Consider the following 14,573-nt stretch of genomic DNA (forward strand, 5'->3'; position numbering starts at 1 on the left):
CACAAGCGGTGGTGGGGGCAAAGGCAAAGGTAAAGGTAAACAGGGGAACACACAGAAGGACTATTCCAAGGTGAAGTGTTGGAATTGTCAGAAGATGGGACACTATGCCGTTGTGTGTCTGGAGAAGAAGAAGAAGAAGGGGAAGAACCAGGACGTGGCAACTTCAGTAGAGATTGAGGACTTTGCAGGTCGTTTTGACCGGGAGTTTGCGCTCACTACATGTGAGTCCTCTAGTGCAGGATCACCTGCCACACAGGTTCAGAGGGAGCATGCTTTTCCCTCGATTAGCGAAGCAGCTTCAGGTATCTGGTATATGGACAGTGGGGCTTCACGTCACATGACAGGAGTCCGGGAGTACTTCTGAGAGCTTTCAGAGAGTGGCACTGATATTGAGGTAGTACTCGGTGATGACAGAGTTGTTAGAGCAGTCGGGGTGGGGACACTGACATTTCAGAGGGAGTCCAAACCTCCCTTGAAAGTGTCAGATGTTCTTTATGTGCCAGGGATGAGGAAGAACCTCATATCCGTCTCAGCTTTGGAGGACAGAGGATATGAGGTACTGTTCAGGGGAGGACAGGTGTTGATGTATCCCAGGGGCACTCCAACTGATTCAGCTAGAGTGATAGGTGTACGCCATGCAAAGGTGTACAAGTTTGCATTCCAACCACTTTTGGCATTGAGCAGTAGTACCGACAGCAGAGCTAGCAGTTCTGAGCTATGTGAGATTTGGCACCGCAGGATGGGACATATGTATCATGGAGCCTTGAGGACATTGCGGGAGATCACTACAGGTGTGTCAAATTTCAGTACTGATCACTTTGATACTTGCAGAGGTTATGCGATGGGCAAGTTTGCCAAATCCCCTTTTCCCAGCAGTGACAGCAGAGCGACTGGGATACTTGATTTGATTCATTCTGATGTGAGCGGTCGGATGTCTCATGTTTCCTTGAGTGGATATGAGTACTATGTTTTATTCATTGATGATCACTCCAGGAGGACCTGGATTTATTTCTTGAAGACCAAGAGTGAGGTCTTCAAGCGGTTTCAGGAGTTCAGAGCTCTTGTGGAGACACAGACAGGTCGGAAGATCAAGTCCCTGAGATCGGACAATGGAGGAGAGTACACCCTTGGAGAGTTTGTTGATTATTGTGCGGAGGCAGGCATTAGGAGGGAGTTCTCTGTTCCTTACAATCCCCAGTAGAACGGGGTTGCAGAGAGGAAGAACAGATCCATCATAGGGGCTGCCAAAGCCATGTTACATGATCAGGGGTTGCCATTGTTCTTGTGGGCAGAGGCCTGCAACACAGCTGTTTACTTGCAGAACAGGAGTCTGCATCGTGCCTTGGGGCGCATGACTCCGGAGGAGGCTTTCTCTGGGAAGAAGCCTGATATTGGTCATCTTCATATCTTTGGATGCATTACATACTCCTATATACCCAAGGAGAAGAGGACCAAACTAGAGCCCACCGCAGAGAAGGGTATCTTTGTGGGCTACAGTGAGACCTCAAAGGCCTTTCGGATTTACATTCCTGCACAGAGGAGAGTTGTTGTCAGACGGAATGTGAAGTTCGAGGAGGACAGAGCCTTTAGGAGGTCACGGGAGTTAGAGTATCTGGATCAGCCAGACCCTCAGCAGCAGTTGAGTCAGTCGCAGGGATCCAGTGGGCAGGGATCAGGAGGATCAGGAGGTACATCTATGAGGATGTCAGGTCCGTCAGTGAGCAGTGGCTCACCGAGCCAGAGGGGTGGTGCTCCCAGCAGCATGCAGAGCAGTTCACAGAGTAGTTCACTAGGGAGTCCACTGATGGACAGTTCACACGGTACCTCAGCTTCTACAGGTTCAGGTGCAGGCAGGAGGACAGCAGACAGACAGTCAGGAGTTCAGGCTATTGATGGTGATGAGGAGGAGGAGTTTCATTCTCCTATGGGAGAAGCATGCTCAGGGAAGAGGAAGCCCAAGTGGCTTCAGGACACCTTGAGAGATGCCACATCTGTTGCTGAGCCGAAGAGGCCGGTCAGAGAGAGTAGACCACCTGAGAGGTTTTGTAGCTATATGGCGATGGTTACCAGCATCCTTGACTCTGAGCCTTCTAGCTATGAGGAGGCAGCTAGCCAGCAGGTCTGGAGAGAGGCCATGCAGGAGGAGTATTCTTCTATCATGAAGAATGATGTTTGGGAGGTGGTGCCGAGGCCTGAGGGCAAATCCGTGGTTACTTCCAGATGGCTTTACAAGGTAAAGCATGCTGCAGATGGCAGCATTGAGAAATTCAAAGCGAGGTTTGTGGCTAGAGGGTTCTCCCAGGTAGAGGGAGTTGATTATGAGGAGACCTTCGCTCCCGTGGCTCGATATACTTCGATCCGCTCCATTATATCAATAGCAGCAGAGATGGGTTGGAAGATCCACCAGATGGATGTGAAGACCGCATTTCTCAATGGCTTCATACAGGAGGAGGTGTACATTGAGCAGCCACAGGGATTTGAGGTGCATGGGAAGGAGTCCCATGTGTGCAGCCTGAAGCAAGCTCCCAGAGCTTGGTACTCCAGGATAGATACATATTTGCAGGGGATGGGTTTCATAAAGAGTGAGGCAGATCCGAACCTTTACTTTATTGTGATTGGTGAGGAGCCTCTCATTCTGGTGCTATATGTGGATGACTTGGTCATTACAGGTGCAGAGAGACTCATAGAGCACTGCAAGAGAGATCTTGCGGCGGAGTTTGAGATGAAGGACATCGGCTTGAAGCATTAATTTTTGGGTTTGGAGGTGTGGCAGGAGGGGCATTTCTTCCTGGGGCAGGGGAAGTATATTGTGGACATCCTTAGCAGATTCCACATGGAGGATTGTAGACCCATGTCGACACCGATGATTACCAACTAGAAGAAGCTTCATGCTTCGGATTCCGAGTTGGTGGATCCCACATTGTACAGGCAGCTGATTGGTTCCTTGATGTATTTGGTCAACACTAGACCAGATATCTGTTTTGCAGTCAACACGATGAGTCAGTTTATGTGTGAGCCTAGGAAGGTTCACTGGGTGGTTGCAAAACACATTTTGCGGTACTTGCAAGGGACAGTGGATTATGGTCTGGACTACAGGCGGGGAGATGGAGTGAGATTGGCAGGATACACTGATTCTGATTGGGCAGGTTGTGCTTCTGATAGGAAGAGCACTTCAGGGTGTTATTTTGGGTTGGGTTCAGCAGTAGTGTCATGGTTCAGCCGGAAGCAGCAGTCTGTAGCACTGAGTTCAGCAGAAGCAGAGTATATGGCAGCCAGTCTAGCTAGTTGTGAGGCCATCTGGCTTCGCAAGATGTTGTTTGGCTTATTTGGTCAGCCGTTGAGACCCTCAGTGATTTACTGTGATAATCAGAGTTGCATTAAACTCACGGAGAATCCAGTATTTCATGACAGGTCAAAGCATATCGGGATCAGATATCATTTCATCAGAGACTATGTTCAGAAGGGAGCTGTGAAGCTTGAGTATATTTCCAATGATGAGCAGGTTGCAGATATTCTTACCAAAGCCTTACCACGGGGCAAGCATGTCTACTTCAGGGACAAGATGGGTGTGGTGAGGAACACCTTCCTCGATAAGAGGGAGTGTTGAAATTTGGTACCGAGGACAGGTGGTTCCCTAAGGCTTTGATCTTTGGCCTAGGGAAAAGTGTCCAAAAGAAGTTAATTTTTCTCCTAAAGTAACTTTATAATTTTATAAAGTTAAATCTAATTTAAAAGTGACTTTAAGTGATAAAGTTACTAAGTCTAATTTTAAAGTGACTTTTATAAAGTCAATGAAAAATTAGAAAGGAAAAGTGACTTTGGAAATAAATGACTAAGTGGGTCTTTATTAAAGTGGGGTGAATTAAAAAATAGAAAGTGAGATTTAAATAAGCATTTAATCTCAGCCATTGATCTAAATCTATTTCAGCCATTGGATTTAGGGAACACCCAAAAGTCACTTAGGGTTGGATTAAGGGAGAAAACGGAGGAAAAGATCATTCATTCTTTCATGAGCAGATTGGGAGAAGGAGAGCAAGAGAGCAAGGGAGATTTCTGGACAAGGAGGAGAAAGAGGCAGCAGTTTGGCACACATACCAAGGCAACGCTTCAGCAAATCCATACAGCTTAAAGAACAAGCAGTAAAAGGCAGATTTTTGTGAGCAAACAGGGAAAAACTGATTTTTCAGGCACGAATATCGAGGAGGCGATTTTCTGCACAAATTTCGAGGTCTGTCCGTATAGTCCGTACGGTTTGTACGGTCCATACATTCGTACGTATGTACAGTCCGTACATCCGTACGGTCCGTACAACTCGTACAGCGCATTTTCCAGATTGTCTGTTAGCTAAAAAACAGATAAGTTTGCTTGCTGGAAAAATTTATTTTGCTGACTTTTTTGCTAAAAATTTTCTCACTGTAAAAAGGCATTTTCCAGAAATAAAGAAGAGCTCTCAAACTGGTTTTCCCCAAGAGTTGTAGGGGGTTTTTCCAGGGTCAAGTTGACCAAAAATATCAGTGTTTAAATGTGTTTTAATGGCTGTTTATTACTGCTGATTTTTATTTCTGCAATTTCCAGCATTCTGTAAAATTTCCAGAATTTGTGTTTTCAGCAATATTTATTTTTTTTCCAGCTTGTTGAATGTATGGTTATGGGAAAGGGCATTTAACTATATGGGAGAAATAAGGAGAAACTGAAAACCGGGGTGGGAAAACAGAAATTTTTACTCCTGCGACTAAGACTGAAATCCCATCGAAGCCCTCTGTCTGTATACCTCTCCGCTCAACCATCTGTGCATCGATGAAGTTGTGGGTTGCCCCACTGTCAACCAAAACTGATACTCGTTGGCCACGTACCGTCCCCTGTATGCGTAGCGTCAAATACTTGGGAACTCCTCGCAACGCTGCAAGGGCCCCTCCGATGGGTGCAAAAGATGCACCACCTGCAGCTGGTGGTGGAGGTGGCAAAGGTCCCTGTACGGCATGGCTATCTCTTGCCTCCACATCATCCTCATCATCCTCTTCTCCACTGCTCTCGGAGAAGTCCTCAATAAAATGTGCTTTGCCAGCAGCACATCTATGTCCTGGTGCCCACGGCTCCTGACAGGTGAAGCACAACCGCTTCTTCTTTAGCTCCCTCCTAGCATCGTCATCAATCTGTACTTGTCCTAGATTCCCCTTTGGAGGTGGAATCCTCACATCCTTCCCCTTAGACTGGAAAGTCTGTCTCTGGGGGTAAGGTGTCTGAATCCTAGGTAAGACATCCTGTAAATCCCGAGTCCTGCTGATAGCATCCTGGAGTGTGGCTGGTCTAGTGGATCGCACTAAACCCCGAAGTGGCTCTGCTAACCCCTCAACATACATATAGACCCTCCGTGCCGTGGATAGGTCTGGCACCATCACGGAGACCCTTAAGAAATCTGCAATGTAGGTCTCTGGGCTCCCTATCTGTTTGAGCCTCGTCAGCTCAACAAAATGTTGCTCTGGATCCCTCCGATCAAATCGCTCCATCAATCTCCTGGTAAACTCAGCATATGTCGTCATTGTGGAGTGCACAAGTGTAACCATCCTATGAAACCACCAATCCTGGGCCTCACCATCCAAATGCAATGTTGCCACCTTGATGGCCTCTGTCTCCGACATCTAGTTAAGCTGGAAATAAATGTCCAGCTTCTCCACCCAAGACTTTGCCGAACTGTTTGATGAACCATCAAACGTAGGCAAATGGAATCTACTCGCTGCACGGTGGGTGTCACCATCATGGTAATGCCGGTACCCTCTGTGATGGTCGCGGGGTCTATTATCCCGCTGGAGCTGAACAAAATCTCTGAATGAGAGGGCTTCCCTAAACTCCTGCCCATAGGCCTGGTACTCTGCAAAATAATCGCCCATATGTCCGAGCTCTGCCTCCTGCTGGGCTACGGGCCCCTGTGTCGGCTCCTAAGAAAGTGGGCATGGCAGAGCGTGTAGGGGCATGTGAGGCCACCTGCTACGCAGTATCACACTGCTCTGGCAAATGGTGGAATGCGCCCGATCCCTCACCAACTTGGAAAACCCGTGGGCTCTCACGCTATCTGGCCTCTACTGCCGTGAATCTCTGCCCCATCACCTCAATCTGCCTCGACAGATCCTGCACTGATTTGAGGAGCATATCCGCAAATCTCTTCCCGTCATCATCTGCCATCGAATCCTCCTGCTCTGCATCCACCACAGGCTCCTCTTGTTTTGCGTCCACCACCAAAACACAGTCCCCCTCTCTGTAAGTGTTCTCCAACCTATGCCCAGTGTCTTTGTATCTCCGACCTCTGTAACAGATGTAGGGTTTTTCCCCCGGTGGCATAGATTACTAGCTCCACAGGCTGAGCCAGATCTATGCTCTGATACGACTGTAATATCCCTTATCAGGAATATTCCTCAAACACAAGCAAACTCCAACCAGAGATGGACTAGGAGGGCATTTACCAGATATGTCGCCTCTGAAAAGAGGACGAGATCCGGAGGCTACCTGGCCCTTTCCAGACTCTGTCTAAGGGTATAGGAGAAAACACACAAGTGGTATAATAGTCTAGAATGCTCAAAAGATAACAACAACAATGGTGCAACATATAACAATATAACCATAAGCAGATACTCAAGAAATGCAGAGAGAAATGCTAAGCCATTTTATTATACTGAGTAATGGAATGAACACAGGAGGTGATCAGAAAGATGGCACCTCGACTTGCACAAGGCAAGTGAAGAAATACACTCAGAATAGCAAAGGAATGGCCCCTCTCTGAACTGCGTCCAAGCAGCTGGAGAACTGTCGTGCTGCTGCTGCTAGAAATCAAATGAGGATTTGGGGCTACTCCCCTCCTCAGAAAATGTTGAAACTCTCGAATCGGACTCTACTCAAGAAACCCAGAAAAAACCCAGGAAGCTTTCCTGAAATGGCTGACCCCCGAAAATCACCCCCTTGGGGTTCTGTGCAGTCCCTCAATGCTCTGCGTTGCCACTGAATGAAACCCTCCATAAATCTGCCTGAAACCTCTGCCAAAGCTCTCCAATATGCAAGGGTTGATCCCCTGCTCTATCTTCCAGCACAAATCCTCCTGCAAACCCTCAACCCAGAACTCCTGCCAAAAAGAACTGCATCACCCCTCTTAGTGCTGCGCAGTCCTCCAAAACGCTGATGAAACTAATGCTGAAATGCCAATGGAAATACCTTGCCCGAGCAGGCACTCGAAGTCCCCCGGGCTAAGGGTGAGATCTCCGAACGGAGACACTCAATGCACTAAACAGTGCTACAGACTAGCTAAACAGCCAGCGTGCTCTAAGTCGAAATGACTATCACAAATGCTCATAACTGAATGATCAAAATGAGGGAGCTTCTCTCTCCTTTATAGCCTTTGCCTCTCTCAATCCCTAAGCTTACCTCCTCCAACGTAATTCCTCTCTTGCCACATGTTTCTTCCCTTCTGCGCAGTCCCTCCAAGTGTCTGTGTGGGCTCCATCTCTGCGTCCCCTTTTGGCCCCCTTGGCTCCCCTTTAAGTCACAACGTTGTGCTACTAGGAACTGACTTTTGTTCTAAAAGTGAGTTATGTCCCCCTTCCTCACCTTTTTACTTATAAATAACTATAGAAGGCAAAAATTGGGCAAAATCGAACATTCCAATTAGCCATGGCTAATTAGGAATATTACACTTTGGCTAAATCGATTTAGAACCTTCAAGAGGTTATCAAATGTTACTTCCTTCTTACTCTTTGGCTCCCCCATATTTGCCACTACAACTACCTTCCCACGTGCCTCAGTATCAGGTGTAATCTCCAACTCTCTCTTCCTGCTTCGTTACCTCTGCCTTCGGTAAGTAACATTTTGCCTATCCTCTCATTCATAGGAAAGATCCACTACGACTGAGCCAAGATCTGAGCTCTAAAACCATTGTAATATTCCTAATTATAAAAAGCAGTGATATACAAAGGCAAATAATAAATGTAAGCACAAAATTCAGACAAATCAGTGAACACGCAAGAGACCACCAAAAATACCATCCAATTGAGCCATTTTATTAGATATATGGAGCAAGAGTACAATGGTGTGTAAGGAATGAACCTAGGCTTGCCTCAAAGGTAAGCTTGACAAGACCCAGGTGAGAAGACACAATGTCCGGATGAGAGAGTGAGTTGCTCCAAATATGCCCTATGTTGCCCGAAAAAACTGCACTCTCTGTTGGAAAGATATTGTTGAAAGACCCACCTCCAGTGCTCAGAAAATTCTGCAAAATTAGCCCCAAGCTCCTCTCAAATAACCCACCAAAACCCAAAAAGGGTTTGGTCTAGTTCTTACCTCCGAAAATTGGCCCCAATTACCAAATTACCATGTCCTCCTCAACTAGCTGGGAAATACGGCCTGTCTGCAATTCCCTAAAAAAGCCCTCCAATCATTCCCAAAATGTTGAGTTTCATAGCCCTAAATATCCCCTCAAGGCTCCCGGAAAAATCCATCTCGCAAACCTTTTCCCCAATCTCCCACGTGTGCCCAAGAAATGGCTCCTGCGCTAGCCCTAGGTGAGTGAACTTCGCTCTGCCCTCAAATAGCAATCCCCTAGCCCCAAACTCCTCCACTAGCTTAGTTTCCCCCTGGAGCAACTATCCAAAATCTCTCCCAACAAACACCTCCCAAAAGATAGCTGAAATGGGTAGTATGTGGTCCTCTACTACATCCTCCTGGAGTACGCACTGGCTGAGAGAAGGTTGTACGATGTGCTCTGAAACTCCTCCAATCTCCCCTCCAAATTGGTACAATCTTACCTCCCTAGGGTGGCAGCCATAGTCCACCAAAAGAAGGGTGAGCTATCCCCTTGGAAAGCTCTACGCTAAACAGCACTGTGACCCGGTTGAGCAGCTTGAGCAACAAGAGAAATGTGTAAATGACAAAAGCCCCAAAAGTTGCTAAGCTCCTTCTATTTATAATTTTTTGAGTTGTCTTCCCATGTGGGCCCCTCCATCAAGCATTTCGACCCCCTTCATTGGCAAATCGAATTCTCCTCTAAGGAAATGCCTATTTCTAGTGGGTGTGGCCCCACGTCCCACCAGCAAAAAGATTTTCGGCCTCCCTTTTCCCAAGTCTTAGCCCAAAATTTTGTGGGTCCCATAGTAAACAAAATTGCCAAAATTGTGATAATAAACTCATGGAAATTATTCTAGGAAGAGACATTACACTAATATTGCTAGTAAACAGTGAGAAGAATGAGGGTTTGAGTGAGCAAACCAATAGATGCTTTGGACTTGAAAGTGATTGGCAGCTTGCCAAAAATTACTTCAAGGCTTCAAGCTACCTGCAACCATAAAAGTTAAAGTTAGTCCAAATCTCTGCAAGCAACCAATGTTAGAGACAATTTATTCAATGATAACCCAAACAGAGATGGAAAGAGGCTAGGAAAGGCCAAATTAGGGCAACGTTAGGCCTTAGAAGCAATGTTGTGAAAATTGCGATCAGGATTAAATCGACGCGGGGAACAAATCGGAAAAAATCGGAAAAAACGGGAAAAAATCAGGAAAAAATCGTTTGGTACAAAAATATTCATTTTTTTCATTTTTTTAATATCTAAACCATCTACAACATAAAATAAATACATTGACACATAAATATGATAAAAAAACTAATATATAAGATGTTTAATATCATTTCTAGCGCTCAAATCACACATAACATTGAATCATGTCCTGAATAGTAAGTCCGGACTCCTGAGTCCCAACTCAGCCTCAAAATATCAACAAAAAATATGATAATGTATCTCATCATGTCATAATGTCATATACAATAAAATGAAAGTCTAATGCTATTGATTTCCTCTACCCCTCTTGCGAGAAAATGCCACAGCTTTCCCTTTCCCTCTAGATGTAGATGCTGGTGCCTGTGCTGGTGGAGATGGCAGTGGAGTCTGATGTGCTCTAGAAGCTGAAGAACTAGAAGTAGGAGCAATAGGAGGTAGACCACGTCCTCTACTGGTGGCAAGGGTAGCCCGGGCAGGTGGTGTCACCTGGAAACATTACAATCTCCCAATCCTGAAATCCTGAAAAACTGATAAGTCTGCTGGATTTTAAATGAAATCTAAAATTCTACTTTCTCCATATGAAATCCAATGAGGCTGGAACCACTCTCAAACATCCTGATTCATTTCATGGTAATGTTAAAAATTTAAGTACAAGGATGAAAATGAAGATTAAGGAGAATGTCACTTTTACTTTAAGAATTTAACATTACCATGAATACCATATCCATACTAGGGCCTAGACTTGATCATTAAGCTGCCCCACTCAAAAATTATTTGTTTCTTTCAAAAAAATTGCATGAAAAAAACCCAAAAGAACGTTATAAAACTATGTTGGCGCGACCCACGGCGATTTTTTAAGTTTTTATCGCGATTTTTTTCATTTTTATCGAGATTTTTTCAGTAAAAATCGGCAAAAAAATATACCGGCGATTTTTTCGTATAAAAATTGCGATTTGATTGGCAGAAGGAAAAAATCATGGTTTTTTCATTAAATCGCGATTTTCACAACACTGCTTAGAAGGCTAGCGTTAGGGGAATGAAAGGCTAGAAGGGCAGCGATGGAGAGATAGAGGCCAATGGAGGCCATGGCAAGCCTCCTAGAGGTTGCGACTAAGGGAGATAAGGTTGTCGACAGGTTGGAGGAAAGCCTTAAGGCCTGCGGCAAGGTGAGGGACGGTAGACGGAGGGCAAAGAGGCCACCAAGGCCTGCGCCCAGGCCTTGAAGGCCTAGAAAGGTTGACGGCAAGGCTCCAAAGGAGCCACGGCAAGGGATCCAAGGCCAATTAGGCCTACGGCTCAACCAGAGAGGGAATGAGAGTTGTGGCTAGGGCTTGGAGGCTCAATGTTGGGCCTAGAAGGCCCTAAAAATTTCTTCAAACCCTTGCAAAGTCGAATTTCACTTCAAATCTTCAAGAGTGCCCAAATTCACTGCAATATTCTTTGATGTCGGCACTGCAAATCAAATGGATACTAGATCTTACCCTCAAGGGCCTAGATCTAGTTCCAACCCCAGCGAAATTTTCTTAATCGTCTTTGAAGCTCATCTACACAAATGAAAATCATTTTTTCCCCAAAACCCCAAAATATACAGAATTTCAAATAAAACCCCAAACCCCAATTACTACAAAAACAAGGGTTAGAAAAAATTATTTTACAAAATATTTACACTTATCTACAAATGTACAATGCTTGTAAATAAAATAATTTTGAGAAAATAATTTTTTAAATAATGACAATGGATCAATGTATTTTCAGAAGTTATAGTATTAACCAAAGTCTTTGTCGAAGTAAGAAAATCACATAAAAATTCTCGAAACCCAAACAAGGTCTGCTCTTCTCCAAAGTCTGTCAACTTGGAGCCCAAGGGTCGATGTACCTACAAATCTCTATATATTTCTTCAAGCAAACTTGTTAAACATATGGTGAATCAGATCACCTAAGATAGACCCAAAATCTACCAATAGAATGCTCTTATCACCGACAAATTAAATAACAAGCTTACATAAAAATTTAGCACAATATAGGAAAGCACATATCCAACACATACCACAAATTAATGAATAAAGAACACCATGAATTGAACCCAAAGACTTTTTATTATGATATTCAAACGTTCCCAATAGATCAATTGATCAATACCAACGTTTACAAAATTTAGATCATCCAAAGATATCTAAATAGAAGCAAAATGACTTCTATTTATAGAGAAATACAGCTAGTTGGCTTGATCCCCGTCAAAATAATATCGACCGTTGATATATATTTGACCATCTTTTAATCTCTGCCATCGAAAATATTTATTTTTGAGGAAATTTCGAATTTCTCATAAAACCCATTTTTTATTAATCCAAAAATTAATTTTTGGATTAATTTCCTCAAAATTTTGACTTTGACTTGACCACCAAGGTCCAAGGGCTTAATTTTTCTTTAAAAAATCCATTTTTTCCTTGGGGGGAACATCCAAAAATTGACTTCTTTTGACCCACGAATTTTTTGGTCATTTTCCACTTAGAGATTAATTTTTGGCTTAAGATTTAGTTTTATTTTTGTCGGAAAATTTAATTAATTGACACAAGAGGGGATTAATTATTTTTTCCACCCTCAAATGTTACAGTGATGGTGTCTGATTGCGAGGGCCATGCACTAAAATATTTTTTATATTAGATTTTACAAATTCAACCCTCAAAAGGGGAAATACCCATTCGTTATAGACCGTCATTATAATTACCCAATTCTGCGACACAATCTGATCTAGTAGACCAAGTGATCTGTAATGAAATAATTTAAACAAATAGCTAAAATTATTTCCAAACCATTTTTACAAAGACTCGATATAATACTAGGACTCACCTAAGACTTTGTCAATAAATTCCACCCTAGCTTTGGGGTTTATGCTGGAAGAAAATCTTTGCCGATTATCCGCATTTAGAAACACACATAATGCGGTGAGGTTAAAAAACCTCCTATGATGAAATTTGTCGTCGAGATCATAGGCTTACCTAAGTTGTTACATAAATAAACGGTCGTACTAGCATCATTTACATTACAATTTGCAAAAAATTGGGTTTACAATGATACATCAAAGTGTTGGCTGGTGATTCTGAACTTTGAAAAAAATTGTACAACTACTTCCTTGGACTTGTGACAAAATAAGTACAACAGGTCCCAAGATGAGTTTACCTTCATTTTGGTCATGGAGGATAAGGGCTTTACAATTGAGTTGAAGAACCAGCAAGTCCTCACCAACCTTGTTATCACATAAATCTTACACCTCAATGTAAATCCTTCACAAGACACTAAAACTAGTGTAACATGGAAGTGTTACCACTGTCATCTAGGCAACAATTTCCATCTCTTTAATGAAGAATGAATCCTAAGAAGGGAGGCTTCTGTAGTAGCTTCAGGGGTTCCAAAGGCAAGAGAAAAACAAATATAAGGACACCTAACTATTCACAATACCACCACAATAATACAATATTCAAAGCAAACGGTAAGGTGCCTTAATACTGCAATTCCCATATTTCACTAGATGAAGTTCTATGACAATTTGTAAGCCTTAGAAAATCAATACTGATCAAGGAAGCTGCCCAGACATCACAAAAGAAGAAAAAGCTATGGAAGTCGCAAAACTTGCAAGAAAAATGATAAATTGTAGCAATTAGACAAGTTATAAAAACAACAAATAAAACAGCCCTTGAACAAGAAAATTATCAATAAAAAAATACGGCTTAATCCGTAGACTAAATAATCAAATTAACCAAAACTGAAAATTGAGATGCATATAACAGGCATAACTAGCAAGACATATAGCCCTCAAAGGACAGTAAATGAAATTAGCCAGACAAATAGAGAGAACAGACATACCAGCTGGCAACGCTTGTTTTAAGAGCTCCAGGGCATTGGTTAAGAAAGCATATTTGGACCTCTGCATCTTTTTTAATGCTTTCTCAAGGTAAAGTTGAACAGCCTTCAAAAACAAAAACAGAAAATGCATGATCCATTATATCTCCTAATCAAATTTGCTGAGAACTTCTTATGAATAAACACATCCAATTGGAAAAAGTGCAAGCAACAAAACAAATTAATTCCAACTCATAAGATGTCCACAGCTTAGTGTACACTGTAAACCTTTAGAAAAGGTAAAGAAAAAAATTAAATGCGAATAAAATGCATAGTTATGACTTGAGTCTGTCAACAATGATTATGACTAATTCTACAAGGGGATGGTTGACATACAGAATAAATGTGAAATAGAATAAATTACATTCTCAACTCACTTTGAGATCTCAACCATGCACATCTTGGAAAAAAAATACAATTGCCAAATTCTTCTAGTACTCGTGATGAACAGATGACATTCCTAAAGTCAAATGATAACTCTAATATACAAATTGAAGCATCCCTGACTTTCAAAATGCTTATTTGTCAGGTGCCCGCCCTGGCACCAGCAACTAAGGCTTAACAGAGAATGTCATAGAATCTAAAACAAGTGCAGGCAGATACTGGATTGCATAATTTAAAAAATAAAAATAAAAAGCCTTACTACAACAGGCATAAGATATTCATGCACTTTGAAAATTTTACATCTAAAAAAAGGTAAACATATGACTTTTGATAACAAATATACTCCATTGCATTTGAGATCAATTCAAGTTGTACAATATACCTTGTAAGCACAAAACAATCCCAAATTCTCAAGACAGTACATGATATTTTCATGGATTTTCTCAAAGTTTTTTTTTGATTTCATCATGATGTTTTCTTCATCCGGAAATTGATGGTGAGAGAGACACTCTTGGATCTCCTGCAGAAACAGAGACTGCTGATTGAAAAAATCTGATCTGGAAACAGAAAATAAACTTTCTCAACAAGAGATAGTACGCATAACCTTGTCCCTGAGAGCAATAAGCTTTACATTCAAGGAATCATGCAATGAACTTGGCTTCGAATAAAATCTCGTGATTTGATTAGGAGTAGGGGCAAAGATGTCCACCTTGGCCCTATCATGGAGTGTATAGACCTACAAGCATTTGTTACACAA

General features: G+C 42.8%; 1 protein-coding gene across 3 annotated transcripts in view; it reads right to left on the bottom strand.

The window, feature by feature from the left end:
- The window catches only part of LOC149235370 (endoribonuclease Dicer homolog 3a-like), a 421,567-nt gene that overhangs the window by 330,327 nt on the left and 76,667 nt on the right, over positions 1 to 14,573 (bottom strand). For 2 of the 3 annotated variants that reach the window (XM_089372093.1, XM_089372091.1), the window contains exons 6-8: positions 14,421 to 14,552; positions 14,199 to 14,336; positions 13,397 to 13,499 (exon numbers count right to left, since the gene is read on the bottom strand). In XM_089372093.1, the coding sequence (XP_089228219.1) occupies positions 13,397 to 13,499; positions 14,199 to 14,336; positions 14,421 to 14,552 (373 nt within the window). The remainder of the gene's footprint in view (positions 1 to 13,396; positions 13,500 to 14,198; positions 14,337 to 14,420; positions 14,553 to 14,573) is intronic. The other variant, XM_089372092.1, reaches the window with a different exon arrangement.

This window comes from Pinus tabuliformis, chromosome 8 (assembly GCF_031772625.1).
Source record: "Pinus tabuliformis cultivar Carrire ecotype Pingquan chromosome 8, CPIR1, whole genome shotgun sequence".
NCBI classification, from domain to species: domain Eukaryota; kingdom Viridiplantae; phylum Streptophyta; class Pinopsida; order Pinales; family Pinaceae; genus Pinus; species Pinus tabuliformis.